Raw genomic sequence first — 20,241 nt, forward strand, 5'->3', positions numbered from 1 at the left:
CTAGGCCTCTCTTTTTAATTTATTTTTTAATTTTTCCAAACAAAACAAGAAAAAAAAAATACACCCAAATGCATCATGTTAGCCGGTAGAACATAAGTGTAATAACACTAATTAAGGCTATTCGTTTAAAACGAACGGTCAAATTTTATCACATCATCTATCATGTGATAAAAAAATAAAAATTAAATCTTATTTCCAACCACCTCGATCTTTGCCCATCGCTGTCTCTTCCTATATATGCTCCTTCCCCACCTTCCCACCATCGTAGACCTCCTGGCCTATCTTGCTTTATCATCGTTTTGTCACAGGCTCGCACATGACTTCTTTGAGTCTTTGACGCACAATACTTATATCGCATTGTCGACCTTTCAAGCCTCGAGTACGAGCTTTGTGCGAAGAGAACTAAACAAAGCAATTCACGAGCTTGCCCAAATGGCGGTAAAGTAACATACCGACCATGTATGACTCGACACGTGGCCCTCTTCTTTATTTGGAATATTCTGGAAGGATCGTTGCAATGTTTAATCTTTCTATACAGGTTTAAAACCATTTAAAAAATACTCATACCATACCAGCTGACACGATATGTTTTAAGTGGCTTATATTTTTTATGATTGATATAAAAAGTTATTTAAAACACGTTATAATAGCTTATGTGAGATGAATATGATAAATATGTGAAATGAATAATATTCCTCTTAATCTCAAGAATAATAATATTTTTTTTCAAAAAAAAAAAAAAAAAAAAGTAATAATACGCACACTCACACTTTCTAATACTCAATTTTCACACTCCATTATATAACGCTTAAAACAACTATTAAATTTGTGGTGATTCTTTATGAAATTTTAATATAATAATAATTTTAAAAGTTAAAAAGTTAAAAAAAAAAAAAAAAAAAAAAAAAAAAAAAAAGAAAAGAAAAGAAAAGAAAAGAAAAAAAGAGTACAGTTTTAATCTTATCGGAATCCCAAACTCCCAATAATAGAACAAAAAGCGAAGCCAACCACTTCACGCGTGCTATCGAAAAGTGGCTGATTAGATCGAATTTAACGGCTCGAAAACCAGAATATTCGTTACCATATGTAAATGCTAATAAACAATTCAACGTTGTTCAAAAAAAAAAAAAAAAATTCAACGACGCCACGTGCTAAGTCTGATCTTAATCGGAAGGACACGACCACACCACGTGCTATAAAAATATTGTTGAAAACGTTGTCCAAATCAAGGGGGCTCATCTGCTCCAATAAGGGCACATTAGTGACGTGGCAAGATAAGAACCACAAGAACCTTCACCAAAGATTTCTCGTAGCCTTATCCTAGCCTACCCTTTTGTTGGCAGGACACGCGTCACATGGTCAAAGTGGAGTTGATGTCGACGTCTGTAGGCTGATTAGTAAAGAGAGGAAAGAGGGTAGTATTCCAGGTGAAGATGGTGGAAGTGTGGAACTCTCTTTTGACCCAATCAATTGGAAAGATTTTTATTATTATTCTTCACTCTCACCCAATCGCGTTTCTTCATATTATTGAAGTTTCTATCTACATTTATGTCTATTTTGTACAGCTACCTATATGGTATCCTATTCGGTATATACTTTGAGTATCATACAGCAACTTTTTTAGTTACTTCCAAAATTAAAACAATATATTATTTTAGTGGCCATTATATTATCTTCCACTTAGAATAAAATACTCTCCTAATATATTGTCCGTATTAAAAAAAAAAAGTCAAAAATTATTTATAGTTTAAAAAAATTATAACAATTTTTAAGTTTTATTTATTCATATTTTTAATATATTTATATTTTATTAATTATAATGGACACGTGTCGATTTTTTATTGGGTATGACGTGACAAACTAACGGATTCTTTTAATTTAGTGGAAGGAAAACGGGTTCAGGAAGTGATTCGTAATTATAATTTACCACAATGACCTTCCATAAACTTTTTGTACTACAGTGAGTGATTCATAATTTAAGCCATCTCCAGGGACCAATAATGTAATTATCCACACACACACATATATATATATATATATATATATATATATATATATATATATATATATATATATATATATATGACCTTAATTGTTAATTAAATAAAAAATCCAATCCGCAACTTTACTTACCCCTTTATATTCTATTGACATTTAACAACACGTTGATCTATTCAACTATTCTATTCAAATTTATTCTACTGTATACTATTTTTTCCTCCCTCTTCCCCCATTTGAATGGAAAAGAAAAAGAAAAAACTACTTTTTCCAAGTTTCTAAGTCTCTCTTTCAAACACAACCTAAAATACAATTAAACATGCTATTTTTATTTATTTATTTATTAATTCAAATTAAACACGCTATTAGTTTACATTGGACTTGTTCACCTTTCATTTGGATAAAGAACACAAATCCATAAATAGAATTTGACGCATCTTATCTTCCTCCTTATAGATTAGCATAAACACCGTACTTTGGCATGTGATTACAATTTAATAATAAAAAATCCAATCCGCAACTTTAAATTAAAAAAATAAAAAATAAAAATCCAATCCGTAACTTTACTTATCAAAATTGCTTACATACACAGCTAATAGAGAATGTGATTGTCACGTATATTTTTAACATGCATTTTAGGCACGTGTCAGTTTAATATATTAAATTTTAAAAAATTAATGAAAATCTCTTATTTGGGCACTTCAATATTTTAAAGAAGCTGTTGGCGAATTAAAATTTGAATTATAAAATATTATAATTACACACCAATTTGTTTGTTCAATGCCATTCATAAATTATATTTTTATTTTATAATGTTAACTAGGTGTGTTCTTACCAATTGTTTTTTTTTTAAAAAAAATATAAATTAATCTAACAAATTAATTGAGACAGTCACTTTAATTTTATAAAATAAATGAAAAAGTACACATATTCCTCTTAAACTACCACTCAATTGTCAATGTCTTCCCAAACTACTAATTGTGTCAATGTCCCCCTTCAAACTATCAAAACATGTCAAAGTTCTCCCTAAGACCAACAAAAAGACAAAAATGACCATCAATTTTTGTCAATAAGACAAAAATGTCTTTATAAATTCGAAATTTTAAAAAACAAATTAAAAAAAATTAAGGACAAAGATAATAAATAAAAAAACATTTTTTTTTTGAAAAACAAACGAAAAAATAACTGAAAATTATAAAAATAAAATAATAAAGTTTTTTTTTGTATAACTTTTTGTTATTTTAGAATTAACAAAAATTAATAATTTTATGAATAATATTTTTGTCATTAGGGAAACATTGACATTTTTCGGTAGTTTAGGGAAAGATTGATACAATTGGTAGTTTGGAGGACATTGACAATAATCTGGTAGTTTGATGGAGTTATGTATATTTTTTCTTAGAATAAAAATATAATTTATAGCATTGCTCTTTAATAGGCTCAGTCGATACATTTTGAGGCCTTAGGCGAGAAGTTTGAGTGAGATACTTTATTAAAAAATTAATTATTATTTTTTCATATTTAGTAGGACCAACTCGATACATTCTTAGTATGTATATATATATATATATATATATATATATATATATATATATATATATATTTTTTTTTCCATTCTATTTTGAACCTTGAACTCAATCATAAATACATAATTTTTGAACGTTGTGTGTGTAATGGCAACACATATAAGAAAGAAAATACCTCATATCTCATGCAATGATATTAATGCATTTTTTAATATATTTTTACCATGATTGGAGGTCTTAATTAAAGAATATTGATGATAATTAAGGCTTAAATTTTTTTTGAAATAATTTTGTTATTAATATTTTGTAATTGGGCGCCTTAATTAAATTGGGGTCTCCTGTATGATATTAATGTATTTCTTAATTATATTTTTATCATAATTTGAGGTATAAATTAAAGAATATTGATGGTAATTAAGGCCTTAATTTTTTTTTAAAAAAAATTCTATTAATACTTTTTAATTACATTAGGTGGGAGAAATGCTACATGTACTTAAACTTTTACAAATAGAGCCTTATTAAAACGATGTAGAGCTTATTCATTGGAGATAATCAAAACAATTAATAAAAAAAAATATTACAAGTATCAATAAATAAGCTCCACATCATTTTAATTTTAATAAGGCATTATTTATAAAAAATTTAAATAAAAGTAACATTTTTCATTAAGCTGATGCCTAATCTGCCTAAAATTTTCAGCGCCGGCCCTAGCCACTTTTCATCAACCGCGGCGCAGTGTGTGAACAGATTTATTGTCAAAGTATTGCTTGGTAATCGGCTGAGTATTGAATTATACTCGCATTGGATAAACCCCATCCGGATAGGGTCGCCAGAAGAAGTGCGGGAAGCAACGGACAAAAGTCGATCATATGTGCTTTTCCTTAGTCGTGCGAATGCCGCTGATAACTCCAATACGAGGTATGAAAAGTCAAAGAAACAGCCAATCGAATTCGACTGTCACAAGACGACAAAAAATATCGCTAATAAAAGGGCTAGCCCTCTCTGGTTAAACATTTCAAACACTCCTCCATTTCTTTTCTTAGAAATAAAAAAAAAAACATACAAAAGAAGAAGAAGAAGATATTCCACTCTTCCTTGCTGTTCTCAACTTCTTTGAAGAACTGGAATGGAGGCCTCTGAACTTCCTCCTGGTTTTAGGTTCCACCCAACCGATGAGGAACTGATCATGTATTACCTTCGTAACCAAGCAACATCAAGGCCATGCCCTGTATCAATGATACCGGAGGTTGATATTTACAAATTTGATCCATGGCAATTGCCCGGTTAGTATTAATCTATGTTTAGCCTATAATTACACACATATCTGCGTAATTTGATCGATTTTTTACTTTTTGTGTAATGTAGAAAAATCAGGATTTGGAGAGAAGGAATGGTACTTCTTTAGCCCGCGGGATCGGAAATATCCAAATGGGGTCCGGCCCAACAGAGCAGCGGTGTCCGGGTACTGGAAAGCCACCGGCACGGACAAGGCTATCTACAGTGGGTCTAAGTACGTCGGGGTGAAGAAAGCTCTCGTGTTTTACACGGGTAGGCCGCCGAAGGGCGTGAAGACAGATTGGATTATGCACGAATATCGCTTGTGCGATTCACGTAAACAACCCAGCAAGCATATGGGATCCATGAGAGTAAGCCTTTTTTTTTTTTTTTTTCCTCGCTTTCAGTTTTAAAGAATTTGCTCATGTCCTTCACTTAGATTGATCATTTCATTGCTTGTGTTTGTTTGTTTGTTTTGTTTCAGTTGGATGATTGGGTCCTGTGCAGGATCTATAAGAAGAAGCCTATGGCTAAGTCTTTGGAGCAAAAAGAGGAAGACTCCCTGTCTCTGCCTGCTCAAATTGATCCTAGAGAGCAGGAACACATGTCAAAATTTCCAAGGACCTGTTCCATTACTCAACTATTGGATATGGACTACTTGGGCCCAATCTCCCAACTTTTATGTGACAATTCGTACAACTCAACCTTTGATTTCCAAAACACCATTGGCAGTGAAGACAAACCCAAGCTAGGGGAAATGCCTTACCAATATATGATGGATTCAGGGAAGTTTCAAGTGAATCAGGGTAGCATCCTGAGCCAGCCCATATTCTTGAATCCGGTGTATGATATGCCTGGATTTGACCGCTAAAAAAAAAAAAAAAAAAAAAAAAAAAAAAAAAAAAAAACTGGTCTGGTTACATATTTATAACGGGCATCAACCATTGAGAAATTGTCTCCAAGATATCTTTAAGTTATTTGATTCCCAATCGGGTAGCATATAATGTCAATCTTGTCCATAAATGATAAATATGAGTTTCACAAGTTTGGGTGGCCGCAAATTCTGTCTTACTACACTTGCAATCCAAAACAATATCAATTATATATTAGTGACAATCTCAAAATCGAAATATGTATATTAAAAAAAATACGTTATGCTATTATGTATTCACTACTGGTCTAGGTTTGCAGTTTGTCAAACACCTGCGAATATATTGTCCTGCTATTCATGGAAACCATTGATAGAGCAAACCCACAGTTTCCTTGTGCATGTAAACAATCTTCTCGGTTTCGTGGTGATTAAGATATGGGTCGGCACCAAATACTTTGACAAAATTAATGGGGGATATTTTCAAACTAGTTTCTCAATTATTGGCTCCATGGGATGGGGATAGAAAGTGTAAAACTTATCCAAAAAGATGAATGCAGGCTCATCGTGGTCAAAAAAACTGTGGAAAGCAAGTTGGTCTAGGATGATGTGTTTAGTACTTCATCGCACGCATGCATGGGTTGAAATGTCGTTGGGATTGATGACGATATTTCAGACCCTAATAAATTATAATAATACTTATCGGGGCTCTTGCATCAGCAAGGTGGAATCCTACGTGAATAAATTTTATCCTCTGCTCAGTTTAAGGAACAAGTCTTTCTTTTTCTTTTTTTTTTAACCAGAGCCAATGTTGTTGAATGGGTCATATCATATGGACTCTTACCTGTATTCGTGTGAAACTTCAGTGTTGGTGGTCACTTGTTCCCACTGCATATTTCAATAATTACACTTGAGCAAGTTAGGTTGAAGACACAAAGAGGGTGAAACATTTTTTTATTCTCTAGTATTCTGAAGCATACAAAGACTGTTGACATAATATGGCAGTTTACAAGCCACGCCTCTTACGCACACTTTAACCACTTCCTCCACACAATAATCATTATAAGAAACAGCCCCATTTAAGCTTTCTCTGCCACACATCGATTTTCTTATTTTAAACTTCATTTTCATCTGAAAAATGGGAGAAGAAAAGAATGTTTCATTAGCTTATTCTTCCCCAGATGGATACAACATGGGAATGTTGATGCTGGCTTGTATAGTTTTGTCATGGATGTTTATCCCTGTGTGGAACCAGAGGAATAAGAAAGGCCCAAAATCATGGCCGCTCGTGGGTGCAGCAATCGAACAGTTGATGAACTATGACAGTATGCACGATTGGCTTGTCAAGTACCTTTCTGAGTCAAAAACTGTCGTGGTCCCGATGCCATTCACAACATACACTTACATTGCAGATCCTGCAAATGTGGAATATGTCCTCAAAACCAACTTTGCCAACTATCCAAAGGTAGAAAAGACGTTATTTATTATCAATATAATCTTCTGCATTTACAATTGTCAAATGTTAGGAAATGTGGGATTTATGAGGTTATTTTTGCATCAGCATCATTGAACCACTGTTTCTGCTTATCTTCTATATTTTTTAAGCCTCTTTGATAAAAGTAATTCTGATTGAAGGGTAAAGTGTATCAATCGTATATGGAAGTTCTGCTAGGAAATGGGATTTTCAATGCAGATGGTGAGCTTTGGAGGAAACAGAGGAAGACTGCAAGCTTTGAGTTTGCGTCCAAGAACTTGAGAGATTTCAGCACTGTAGTCTTCAGAGAGTATAGTTTGAAGCTTTCTACTATTCTAAGTGAAGCTTCTTTCCAAAACCAAGAAGTAGACATGCAGGTCAATTCAAAAGCTCCTTAATTCCTATATACAGAACAAAACCATAACAGGGTATTTTGGCAAATTATTACAAAAACAGAACGTAATGACTTTAAATTCATTATATATAAGTTTCCAGAAGCCCCTCTAGCTATAAATATAAAGATTTTTGGACTTTTCTTTTCTAGGAGTTGTTGATGAGGATGACTTTAGACTCCATATGTAAGGTGGGATTTGGTGTAGAAATTGGAACTTTGGCTCCCAATCTGCCAGATAATCGCTTTGCTAAGGCGTTTGACACAGCAAACATCATTGTGACGCTTCGCTTCATTGACCCACTGTGGAAAATAAAGAAATTTCTGAATGTTGGCTCGGAAGCTTTACTTGACAAGAGCATGAAAATCATCGATGACTTCACCTACTCAGTTATTCGAAGAAGGAAAGTAGAAATAGAAGAAGATCGGGCGACTGGCAAAAATATCAAGGTAAAACATAATAGAAACGTTTATTTAGCATTTACTAGAAGATACATATTCAGCTGTTAAGAAACGTTTTTTCATGGTGAAAAAATATCAGATAAAGCATGATATACTGTCAAGATTTATAGAGTTGAGTGAAGCCTCCTCAGAAAGCAACTCAACAGACAAGTATCTCAGAGACGTTGTCCTGAACTTTGTGATAGCTGGCCGTGACACAACGGCAACTACTCTCTCATGGGCCATATACATGGTAATGACCCACGCCGATGTATGCAACAAGCTTTACTCGGAGCTCAAAACTCTAGAAGAAGATCAAGCAAAAGAAGAGAATGTGTCGTTGCTTCAGTGTGACACTGGGGACTCGGAATCGTTCAGTGGAAGAGTAAAGCAATTTGCAGGCCTCTTGAATTATGATTCGCTGGGAAGGTTATATTATCTGCATGCAGTGATCACAGAGACACTTCGTCTGTACCCGGCAGTCCCTCAGGTTTTTGCCCTTTCTCCAACTGAAGGCTGAAGCTCATGCCATATCAATTCGAATGAACATTATTAATGTGTGATGATTGTATAGGACCCCAAGGGCGTCTTGGAGGATGATGTCTTGCCAGACGGAACCAAGGTTAAAGCAGGAGGCATGGTGACTTACGTTCCCTACTCAATGGGTAGAATGGAGTACAACTGGGGCCCTGATGCAGCCTCATTCAAGCCTGAGAGATGGCTTAGCGATGGATTCTTCCAAAACGCATCTCCATTCAAGTTCACTGCATTTCAGGTAATTAACCAAGGATTTCTGAAAAACAGTATAACGAATCAAACTTTAGCTGCCCCTAAGAATTACCTTCTTCTGAAGATTATAAAGCTTCATACTGGGATAGACACTTCGCCGGACATTTACGGCGGTTCATGGTTCTTGTTTTTCTGTGACCTACAGGCTGGGCCAAGAATATGCCTTGGGAAGGACTCTGCATATCTCCAAATGAAGATGGCACTGGCCATTTTGTGTAGGTTTTACAAATTCAGTTTGGTGCCAGATCATCCAGTGAAGTACAGGATGATGACAATACTATCAATGGCGAATGGCTTGAAGCTTACCATAGCGAGACGTTCTTAAGATGCCCTGGAGGCCGTTCTCTTTGTTTCTCAATCTGTATGATACGGAAATAACAACAAAGTTTGCGGTTTAATATCCACAACTCCCATTTGATCCAAGAGACAATATATAATAATCTTCATATCTGATCAACTCATTTGTCAAGTAATTAAGCATCAGATTGTAACTCATAAAGATGAAAGCATGAAGTTAATCTGATTAATGCTCTTATAAATCACAGTGTGTATCTTATATACATCCAAGTATTATAGTATATATAGTTTGCTTCTTTCTATTCGCAGGAAACTACAGTTAAAGCTGATCCCAATACAGACAAACACCAGCACAAACTAATGAATTAATTTCTGCTTCTTTTCTTGCCATTCATTGATTTGAGCTTCTATCTTTGCTTGCACTATTGCATGAAAACCTGGGTATGGCTCATAACCGAAGAAGGTCTGAAGAGCCTAAAGAAATTACAAGAGCAGATATAAACATAGTTCTCATATCAGAAATGGCAATGGGATCATGAAAAGAAATTAAAATTACAAAGAAAATACCTCCAGCAGCACAAAGAAGGGAGCCATTATAAAGGCTTGAACAAGGTTGTCCAAAAGAGCTGGTGCGCGTTTCTGCAGAACATGGATGAGTTTAAGGTATTAATAAGTCTGACACGTCATTAAAAAGGCCACAAACAACCAAATTGCCTACCTCAAAGACCCCATGGCCAATAAATTGTCCGGTCCAACACAAAAGCTGGGCAAGGAGAACAACCTGAAAATAAGTTTGTAGAGGTTGAAATTAAGTGAGAAAAAACAAAATCCCTCACAGAACTTATATTACCAAGAAGTAGCAGATTGCCCTAAAAGCAGCGAACAAGTAAAAACTTGGACATATAAAAAATTGGTGCTGATGCGATTTGAGGGCTTTGTTTCACAGAAACAGGAGCAAATATAGTTCAAGAGAACAGCGTCTACTGCTCGACATGGACTGAATAAACTGAGCCATTTACCAACGACGACTCAATGGAGTTGTTTCTCCTATTTGAGTTGGCAACTCGATGGAAAAACTCCGAGCATTTGTCACCCTCATGATGGTTCTCCATTCCCTTGGAAAAGTTTTTGGCAGGTTAAGGTTTCCTTGAGAACAGCATTCTTTGCTTGGTCGACCACCTTAGGGAAGATCCTCACCATGGATAATCTAAAGAAGTGGCATGTCCTTGTGGTCAATTGGTGCTATATGGTAAGAGAAGTGGGAGTTTGTGGATCATCTTCTTTTCCACTGAGATTGCTAGTGCCTAATAGAATGCTATTTTCAAAAGTATTTCTGACTTGGGTTATGCTTTGACGAATGGCAGACCTTTTCGCTTGTTGGATAGGCTTATATGACAGTCCTCAGAGTGCAGCAGTGTGAAAGATGGTGTCAATCTTGCCTTTTGTGGTGTTTTAAGAGGGAAAGAAGAAAAAAATGAAATAAGTTTTGAGGACCGCGAGAGAACAGTAGTGGAACTAAAATCTTTTTTCTTCCATACTCTTTACCTTTGAACAGCCGTTTTAGACTTTCTTAATTTGCTTGATTTTCTTGACATTTTTTTCTTTTTCTAGCTAGGTGTTTCTCTTTTATATTTCTTGTGTGCCTCAGTTGCGTCTTTTATGCTTGGAATAATGCCTAGACAAAATTTCGCCAATTCAAGTCGGCCTCTAGTTTCAAATTGGTTAATAAAGAAAGTAGAAAATTAAGAAGGTTATCTTGTTCCATCAACTCTGACTCAAAAAGCGGTAGTGCTTGCTGTGGCAAAGTGAAAGAGAGGGTTGTTGTTTGTGGTTACTTATGAAGCCTAAGTTGTTATAATGATATATGAGGTGTGAGGAGGTTGAATGAGGGAGACAAAGGCGTGAGAGTCAAGATTTTGCTTAGACAGTGGAAGGCAGAAGTTATTTGTTTGTAGTAGTGAAATTTCCTTATGGTTTTCCGCTTGGACTACCATAATAACTGCAACAAGAAGGAGTAAATAATCTTTGATTACTAATTCAATGCGAATATTACAGCATAATAATAATAAAATCCATCTCAACATAGAATAAGGCCACAAGAAAAGAAGGTGCAAAATCGGTTTTGCCTTTATCAATAAGTTGGGACATCCCCACACGACATGGAACCTAAAGTATTCATTCAATACGACACACTCTTTCGCAAAGATAAAAATTATCCAAAAATTAATTAATTTCAATTAAAATTCAGAAAGACAAACAATTAAAACTGAAAACAAATTCAGCACAATAAGGGGAAACGAAACATTGACCTCGCTGCAAAATATTCAAACAAGCAAGTTGATGCTGTAACATGTAGAAGAGGTAATTGTTCCAAATATAAATCGTAAAAGAAAAAGGAAAGTAATATATATATATATATATATATATATATATATATATATATATATATACCTATTGATTTCAGAATATAAAGTAAACTCATAGTAAATTTATGAACAGAAACTGATAAAAACACAAAATTGTACCTTCCAAGCGAGTGAAAACCCAAGTCGACTCGCAATAAAACTGCTAGCAACCCAACAAATAGCACAGAGCAGAGCAGCCAAAGACCCAGCTTTCACATCCAAACAGACGTAAAACACCGAATAGATCAAAGCAAACGAGAACCCAACATTCAAAACCAGAATAACATCATTCCCAAACAGAGAAAACTCGATGTAAGGGAGGTTGAACAGAGAAGGGGTGAAGTAAAGAATAAGAAGAGCTGTGAAAAGGATTGGCCAAACAAACAACATGTGGATGGCTATGTTGATTGGGTTCCTGTGATAAGCGCCATAGAAAGCAAAGTGCTTCTCAAGGTCAAATACTCCGATCTTTCCCATTGAGAAATTGAGAGAAATATTGGGTTTTGCTTGGACTTGGGTGGGAGGAGAAGGACTGTAAGAATTGGGAGAAAAAGGGGAAGAAGAAAGTTCAGAGGTTTTCAAAGACAGAAGCCACGGGATGAGCTTAATTAATTGCTTTTCATGAATATCAACGGCGTAAGAGACCAACTTCCAATCAAAAGCGATGATAGCATCACCCAACTGGGAAATACATATATATTTAACTTAATAAAAATATTTTAAAAGAAAATTTAAAACCAAGGGGGCCATCCGGCCATGCATGGACCCGTCCCTGATGGCAGCACCAGCACGACCGCGGGGTGCATGGCATCGCCAAGGGGGCCCCGAATCAGAGTGGACCATTGGATGACCCGGCATTTACAAAGCCTCCAAATTCCCCTTACAATTACAAATTTGGAAAAACTTCACATTTGAAGTCAATATACGATAGATTGTGATTTTCCATCATCCTAAGATATTACAATTTACACCCCCTAGCTCCTACCATGCAGAATTAAGCCATAGCAAAAGTTTAATGCAAATTAAATCATGTTGAAGCTCTTTGCTGAAATGATTATTCCTATTTCAGGGTTACTAAGAAAAAAAAAAAAAAATCACCAACGACTACAGAGCGTAGACAAGTTTCCAAAAAGAAAATATAGATCTCTATAATGAAATCCAACAAACTGATCAGCCCTGTTGGATGTTGCAAATTCTGTTAACCAAGATGATTGTTCTCCAACATGATGGATTCAACATTAACCCACAAAAAGAAATGAGGCTAAAGGCAACCAAGCAATCTATCTAGCATGCATATCAAATGAGAAAGTACAGAAATTGCTTCAAAGTAGAACCAAGAAGAACATAGTGGCAGTTGGAAAACTGCCTCCTAACTCTAGAACCTCATGCCATTATCTTAGCAGACCTAACGTAGAGGCTATCCACGACCTTGCCAACATTAGAAATGGTTTCCAATGTTGCCGGGAATATTGCATCTGTCTTGGGATCATCAAAAATGACGAGGCATCCAGCACCCTGATCTAGAGTTCCTGCAAACTTCTTATCCAGAATCATCTGAGATAACTTCTTCTCCACATGATCAACAGGCAGTTCAATCAGCTCAGCAATATGAGCAATCTCAACCCTTGAGAAAGGTTCAATCAACCTGCAGAGATTCTGCTCCAACAAAGTGTCATACAGGGAAGAGAGGTGCCTGTGAACAATAGGGTCTTCCTCTAGCTGGGCCCTAAAATCCCTGAGGGCAGTCTCAAAAAGCTTCAAAGAGCGCTTTGAATAGGCATCCGCCACAGCTTTCATGGCATCCATCTCGGGTCCCACATACTGCAATCCAGCTTTTGATGATATTATTCCCGTCACATCATCAGCCTGGTTCACCATTATTTTGCATAACAACATATACTTGAGGCTAAATACTGCTCGTGGATCTTCAAGAGCATTGAAAGCTTCAAAAGCTTCGAAGAAATAGCTATAAGCAGTTTTGTAGTCCTTTTCTTCTGCATGGAGGATTCCACTCTGCAAATCTATAGTACCCTGTTGTGCTGGGGGCACATATATAGCATTGGCGGCAGTTCTCGCAGCCGTCAGTGAAGCCTTAGCTTTAGGGAGATTCCTCAAAGAGAAATGGAGCTTACTCTCCAACAAGTCTATGTCCACAAGTAGAAGCTTGTCATCTAGCCTTCTCACTTCCTTTATCAAACCCGAAAGGAGATTTAAAGCTTCTGAATACTCTTTGTTTTCCATCAAAAGAGCTGCAAGCCTTGCCTCCACTCTTTGCCGTAGGAAAGTTCGCTTTTCGGCACGGGTCCACTGCACCATTTCTTTGCAGAGGGAAATCTGGAGATCAGATGTGCCTGGTATTTTAGCTACTGCATCAATTATCCCACGAACAATTTTTGCAGTCTTTGCCTTGGGGATCAAGTTGAAAAAGGGCCTCAATTGGTTCAAAAGGTTCCGGAGATCCTCTGCCCGATTCTCTTGTCTGAGAAGATCTGAGAGATTTGTAACAGCCTGTTCCTTTATCCTAAGGGCTTCAGAAGAAGATGCCGGGTTTTCAAGTACGCGATAAAGAATAGAGATGGCTTCAGCAGGGGTTTTGGCTTCTAAAGCCTGAGCAATTGAATCAGTTGTTGCTGGGAGGTATGATGAAGACATGGTTGATAGTTCAAAATCACCAAGTCCTGCAAAATCAAAAATCAAAAATCAAAATCAATTTTGTTTTTCATCAGCTTAATTTGAAATAAATAAAAACAACCTTGAGCAATTCATAAAATGAAAATTTTGTGCCCGAATATATAAAGTATGCAAAAATTAGGTGGCCAAAGCAGTTTCAAGCTATTTTGGCAAACAGAACCAACCTCTATTCTATAAGCCTCTATTCTCTATTTACAGACAATAAGAACAGTTTCAACATGGGAACTCAGTGGCAGTCATCAGAAAACCTATTTCATCCCTTAAGAAAGATACCAAAATTATCAGGCAATCCGCTATTAGTACATAATGAGAAAGACTTGGACATTTAATGGCATCAACTTTCAGTTTCTAAGTTAAAGAGTCCGTTTCTAAGATTGCTTTATGAGCAGATGGTGGCTCCTAGTTGTTTATCTTTCATGGATGTTTTAGATTGTCAACATTTAGTAATCAGAAGTTTTCTTTCCCCTTTTCCATAGGTATTTTTCTCTTGTATAATACCAATATACTAGGCTAGCTCCTTTTTCTCTTTAATTAAATTTGAATTAAAAAAAAAAAAGAAAAAGAAAAAACTTCTTAGTTATCCCACCTATGAGCACAACATCCAAGAGTTTTAAATCCTATGGACAGTTAGATGCGTCGGCTTTTTTCCTTTATTGCTTATTTTCCTCTTTGGGCCAGAAAACATAAAAAGGAAAAAAGATATACTAGTTGTCACGGCAACCCTAAGCACAAAGTGTATGGCCTAATAAGAACAACTTTTGTGACAAAATAAGGGAATACAATCTAATACTAGGGACATAAAGGGTAAGCCAACCTTCATCCTAGCATTGTCCTGTGCCAATATATGAAAAGATACTATCAGTAACAAGCATTTATTCAGGCAATACATGTTATGCAACTGCGAACCACACATATATTACAGATGTCCCAATAGCAGTGGGACATCTGTAATATATTCATTTATTTATTTCCCGGCTTTCCGCTGTGACTAGCAGTGGTTCAGGCAATGCATGACGTGCATCTGCAAAACACATCATCCACTACAGATCTTTAAGTAGCATAAGCGTTAAAGGAGCGAGTCACATTCTCTTTTACCCTTCTTCCTTACTCAGTTTCCCACTCCTGCCTCCCCTCAATCCTCTACTCTGAAGGTAAGCTGGAAACTATGTCCTCAAATTAAGGTTTAGAGACTCTTGTCAATGATCCCATGAAGGGATTTTGATCAAAGCCTAAATGTCTCAAAGTGACTAATTATACGAGATTTAACTGTAGTATGGAACTAGCAATCCTCTATGTGGTTCTTGGCCCATACTTAAGCATCATAAGCCATAGTGGCCCAAAGCCATGAGATTTACCATGGTGTAACATGAACCCAAACAAATTTAATCCAAAGGCGAATTTGGTTCTCTGGGAGAAACATCATGCACCTCGTCGCCCAAAGCAGCAGCTAGTACTCACTTAGCAACCAATCAGCAGACCAAGTAGCTTCAGCATAAGTAGGCTGATTTAAAACCTAGACTGCCATTCCAGATATGATTCAACTTTAACCCAAGAGAAACCCTACTCTACAAACCTCAGCCACAAGAATGGAGACTTCTTCCAAATAACCAATAATGCTAGATTGTTTTTGTTCCTCTTGAAGTTCACATTGGCTCACTTAATAATGCAATTTTCTAAAAGGTCAAATTCTTTGCTTGCAAATATTGCCTTTTTTACAACCATTAATTTGTACGTCTGTTAGGGAGTAGAAAAAATGTCCAAACAATGAAGTGTTCTGACACTCGACTTGAACAAGACTCCAGCTACGTAACTTTTAATCATCCGAATTTCACAACAAAAGTGTCTAATTGAATCGAAACACTAATAGTCCTTCCTATACTGGAATTAAAATCTATTCAAAACATAATTTTTTTTTTTGATAAGTCAGAGAATTTCATTAAAAAAGCGTAAGGCGCCCATAAGTACACAGGATGTATACATAGAAGCAACTCAGCTAGCCACAAAAAAACCCAATAAAACCACAAGGAACCCACAAGAAAACCCCTAACAAGCATAATAGAAACCTTCACAAAACAAAAGAAACCCCCAATAGTAACCCCCGAATACAAAAAAAAAAACCCTAAAAGCACCCAACCTTTGCCTCTTATTGCTTAAAAAAAGTCACTCTTTGTTCCGAGTATCTTCCCAAGTTAAAAAAAAAAAAAATAAATCCTCCTGGAAAGGGATAAGTTTTCATGCTAAAAGAAAAGGTATAAAAAAGAAAAATCAATATCCCCAAGAGGGAAGAGGGGGGGGGGGGGGGGTGTGGGGGTGTTACACAGCATAAATTTTCCAAAATAATTCCTAATTCTCTCAATCTACCATCAAATAGATTTTCAGAAAATAAGTTATACAAATCAATTTCGCAAGTATAGAAGACTCTCTATCTTTTGTTTATCAGGGTCATTTTAAAATAAAAGCTGGTTCTCAAAATCAAGGCAAAGTTTTCTTTTTTTGATAAGTTTTCTTTTTTGATACGTAAGGCAAAGTTTTCTTTTCTTTAAAGTGAATGCACAGTTTTAGAATATTATCGCTGCAACGCAGTTTGCGACCTTCGCAAAAACGTCAGTGTGAGAATTTCTTTCTTTAAACCTAAAAATGAGGAAGACTTTTCTTTCATTAACTCAAAGATAAGAAATTTTCATTAACATTTTCTTTTCCAGAATCATATTTTCATTAACATTCAATTCAATTGCTAGAAAATAATAATGGGAAATCACATAAAATCAAACCATGCACATGTATACATAATCTGAAAAACTTTATTCTTTATCTGGTTTCTATTACTGAACTTGTACTTTTCCTTTTTCTTTTTCTTTTCTTTACTAGTTTGTCTCTGGCTTGTGTTGAACTTAACCACCTTGTTCGACCTAGGGTGTTAAATGTCCTCCCCCATTCAACCTAATGGTGTCGAGGGTACCACCCTCCTCAAGCGTACTATCCCTTTCAACCTAGAGCTGTGGAACATACGACCCTGCTCCACCTAGGGCTGCCAAGCATACTACCCTGTTTGACTTAGGGCTGCCAATCATACTATCCCACTCGACCTAGGGCTGTGGAACATACGACCTCACTCCACCTATGGCCGTCAAGCATTATACCCTGCTCAACCTAGGGTTGCCTTGGGCTAACTTTCGTACTTTAAAAAATTCTGTCTTTTTTTTTCCTGTGAATACTGGTCTTTTCACTTCCTTATACTTTCTTTGAAAAACTTTTATTTAAATTTCATTCCTTGTCAAACATGTAAATCTCAGTGTAATCATATATTGACAAAATAAAAGTATTTAAAAGTGCAGTGCTCATTATCACATGGAAAACTATGCACACATTTTATTTATTTAATCACATATGCATAGTAAAAGCATTTCATGATAAACATTAGTTATGTTATTGGTGGGAAGATTTTCTTTACCTCTATTGTCCACATCCTTACTAAACCTTCCACCTATGTCCCGTGCTCGCCTGCAATTTATTCTATCGCATCGTTAGTTGTGGTTAAATTTTCGAACCCTAAACTCTATTTCACCGGTAACCACCCACTAGCTTGCACGTAGCATTTCTCAATTTCCTTCAAATTAGGCTACGTTATGTTATCCCCTTGGCTACTACTCTATTATAGTTGTTGGATTAATGGTTTCTTAACAAGGAATATTTCATTACAAATTTTAAACTTTAAAGCTATTTTTAAGTTAGTGACGTAACCTGCTCTAATCCTCACATTGAAATCATGTGCTGAGTAACTATTCCAAACTCTTGTTCAGCCATATCCACTCATTATTGAAATTTCATTATCCATTCCTAAGAAGGTGCAATTACTTATAAAAAAAAAAAAAATTCCTAAGAAGGTGATCCTCTTCATAACCCTATGCCTCAATTACCCCTTCCTCCAACACGTGTCACGTGATCGTCCGCAATACTCCATGTTTATTAGTAAGGGTTCCCCACCTATTGAAACCCTTGACACTGGGCCTTTGAATTTTCTCTTTCCTTGAGGAAACCTAAATTTTCAATTCTCTTTTATTTCATTCTCCTTAGCCTTAAAATAATTCATTGCACCAAGAGAGTTAAACTAATCCTCTAAAAACCCTTAAAACGCTTAACCATTTCTGTATGCGTAATTTTTTTTTATTATTACTATTATTTTTTTTATACGTAAGCGAAATATCATTAAAAAACGCAAAGCGCAGTCAAGTACACATGGAGTATACAAGAGGAGCATCTAAGTCGGAGAAGAAAAAAGAACAAGAAAATCAAGAAAGCTAATCACTAAGGGAGCTAGGAACATAGCAATCCACGAGCAATCAATAATGGAAAAGAAGGTGGTCCACAGTCTCCCCATTCATTTTGCACATACAACACCTATCAATCACAATGACATGCCTCTTTCTAAGATTATCCAAGGTAAGGATCTTCCCTAACGCCACCGAACAAGCAAAAAAAGCCACTTTCAAGGGAACCTTGGTCTGCCAAATACTTCTCTAGAGGAAAGGATCTTCCTCTTTGCACGCAAAAAATAATTATATTATAGAACCCAACTGTTAATACTCTAAAAAATAATTTAATAATTCTAATTAGATTAGACTTTTATCCTACGCTATAATCTACTTACTTACTACAATGTGATATATAGATAGATTCTAAGTTATACATTATTCTTTGAAAGAATTTAGAATTTATAAATAATTTAAGTAGTTAGATCATAAGTCATTGGTTCAAATTCGATAAGGAGCTTGGATTCTTTTTCATAGAACCCCAACAAATTAATATCCTCAATTGGCCCTTCAAAAGCACAACAAAATTTTTCTTGCAAAAATCTTCTCAAGAACAACAACCCATATTCGGCCATATCAAGAATTACACAGCCAAAACTTCTCTCAACAAAAAACAACCCATATTTGGCCACAGCAACCCAAGAAATCAAATTTGGACTTCATCCTATTCGGCCATCCACCAAAAACAAAACAATTTTCCACCCAATCGGCCCTCCACCAAAAACAAAACAGAATTTCTTCCTTTCAATCAACACTCATTATTCACTCAATCGACCTGCTGGGCAATTTACACAACAAAATTTCTCAACAAAAAAATCCCACCCAAGCCTCAACCCAATTGGCCATCTAAACAATTTACAACACAATTTCTCACAACAAAATCTCACCCTTTCATTAGGCCATCCACCCAACCGAAAGCCCCAGAACAACCCAAAATTTCTTCAAAATCACAACGCCGTGTTCTGCGCAGCGTGTTTCGGTATTTAGCCAGAACAACCCAATAAAACTTCAATCCCACAACCAAAGAAATTTCATCCCCTCTTCAATCGAGTTGGACCATTCGGCCAGTGTAAGAAAACCCCCAAATTAAATATACAGACAACCAAAAATTCAAGCCTCAAAATCGCAACAAAAGAAATCGATTTTATTTCAACATTTTACCCATTCAGTACTCACCCCAAAATTAAACTAACAAGCTAGAGAGATTACCGATTTGGAAGAAAATTTTGAGGGGAAAAATACCTTTGGTGGACCGCCAGACTGCACCGAGCCTCGGCTCTCTCTCTCGGCGACGCTAAACAGGCAGAGGGGGGAGTCTCTGTTTGTGCGAGGAAACGACGGGGCTCGCCCCTTTACAGCATTCGCGTTGGTTTATTAAATTGGGAAAATACAATTAACCCCCAATAGTATCCCAGTTCTATTGAAGTTTTTAAATTTGTCAATGCAGGTAATTTGTTAATAATTTTCGTCTGTTATGATGAAAAGGGCCTCACATGTTCTGCACGTGGTTTTTTTTATGCGAGCTTATTCTTTTTACCCTCACTTACACGTAGTCAATTACCGAATTGACCTTCAAATATTTCATGCTTGGATGGTCTTGATTTGGTTCTCCTTCACTAAATACAACAAGTACAGAGCCAATGACACGTAATTTGTCCCGCAAAAACCTTCGATCTCCAAAGGGTTCACCAGCAGCATAATCGCTTCGAACAATGGCGGACCTATACTCCTGGCCCCCAACCCTCAAAATTTTTTTAAAAAACAAATAAAAAAATT

The 20,241-nt window shown here is 35.9% G+C and overlaps 4 protein-coding genes across 9 annotated transcripts; 2 read left to right on the top strand and 2 right to left on the bottom strand.

Annotated features, from left to right (window-relative positions):
- Positions 1–4,534: 4,534 nt before the first annotated feature.
- LOC133868785 (NAC domain-containing protein 2-like) lies at positions 4,535–5,860 on the top strand. Its single transcript, XM_062305798.1, has 3 exons — positions 4,535–4,807; positions 4,890–5,170; positions 5,284–5,860. The coding sequence occupies exons 1-3, from the start codon at positions 4,651–4,653 to the stop codon at positions 5,668–5,670; spliced, it is 825 nt and encodes a 274-aa protein (XP_062161782.1). The 5' UTR covers positions 4,535–4,650; the 3' UTR covers positions 5,671–5,860.
- Positions 5,861–6,646: 786 nt separating this feature from the next.
- LOC133868757 (cytochrome P450 704B1) lies at positions 6,647–9,087 on the top strand. 2 transcript variants are annotated; one of them, XM_062305765.1, is made up of 6 exons: positions 6,647–7,132; positions 7,303–7,518; positions 7,686–7,982; positions 8,074–8,463; positions 8,548–8,748; positions 8,908–9,087. In XM_062305765.1, the coding sequence occupies exons 1-6, from the start codon at positions 6,806–6,808 to the stop codon at positions 9,085–9,087; spliced, it is 1,611 nt and encodes a 536-aa protein (XP_062161749.1). In that variant the 5' UTR covers positions 6,647–6,805. The 2 variants fall into 2 exon arrangements, with proteins under 2 accessions (XP_062161749.1, XP_062161741.1); XM_062305757.1 differs by having other exon boundaries at positions 8,548–9,087.
- On the bottom strand, positions 7,981–12,127 carry LOC133868793 (2-hydroxy-palmitic acid dioxygenase mpo1-like). Of its 4 annotated transcripts, none has more exons than XR_009900404.1 (5): positions 11,585–12,127; positions 9,778–9,840; positions 9,627–9,698; positions 8,815–9,121; positions 7,981–8,737 (listed from the first exon to the last, which is right to left on the bottom strand). XR_009900404.1 is itself a non-coding variant. In XM_062305827.1 (5 exons), coding segments are annotated over exons 1-5 (546 nt in total). In that variant the 5' UTR covers positions 11,942–12,127; the 3' UTR covers positions 7,981–8,937. The 4 variants fall into 4 exon arrangements, 3 of the variants coding, with proteins under 3 accessions (XP_062161811.1, XP_062161804.1, XP_062161792.1); XM_062305827.1 differs by having other exon boundaries at positions 7,981–8,938; positions 9,069–9,121; XM_062305820.1 differs by having other exon boundaries at positions 7,981–9,121.
- A 459-nt stretch (positions 12,128–12,586) lies between these two features.
- On the bottom strand, positions 12,587–19,865 carry LOC133868773 (26S proteasome non-ATPase regulatory subunit 11 homolog). Of its 2 annotated transcripts, none has more exons than XM_062305778.1 (2): positions 19,708–19,865; positions 12,587–14,142 (listed from the first exon to the last, which is right to left on the bottom strand). In XM_062305778.1, the coding sequence occupies exon 2, from the start codon at positions 14,114–14,116 to the stop codon at positions 12,848–12,850; it is 1,269 nt and encodes a 422-aa protein (XP_062161762.1). In that variant the 5' UTR covers positions 14,117–14,142; positions 19,708–19,865; the 3' UTR covers positions 12,587–12,847. The 2 variants fall into 2 exon arrangements, with proteins under 2 accessions (XP_062161762.1, XP_062161769.1); XM_062305785.1 differs by lacking the exon at positions 19,708–19,865 and adding an exon at positions 17,607–17,644.
- Between the last annotated feature and the right edge of the window lie 376 nt (positions 19,866–20,241).

The sequence above is a fragment of the Alnus glutinosa genome, chromosome 1 (assembly GCF_958979055.1).
Source record: "Alnus glutinosa chromosome 1, dhAlnGlut1.1, whole genome shotgun sequence".
NCBI lineage: Eukaryota > Viridiplantae > Streptophyta > Magnoliopsida > Fagales > Betulaceae > Alnus > Alnus glutinosa.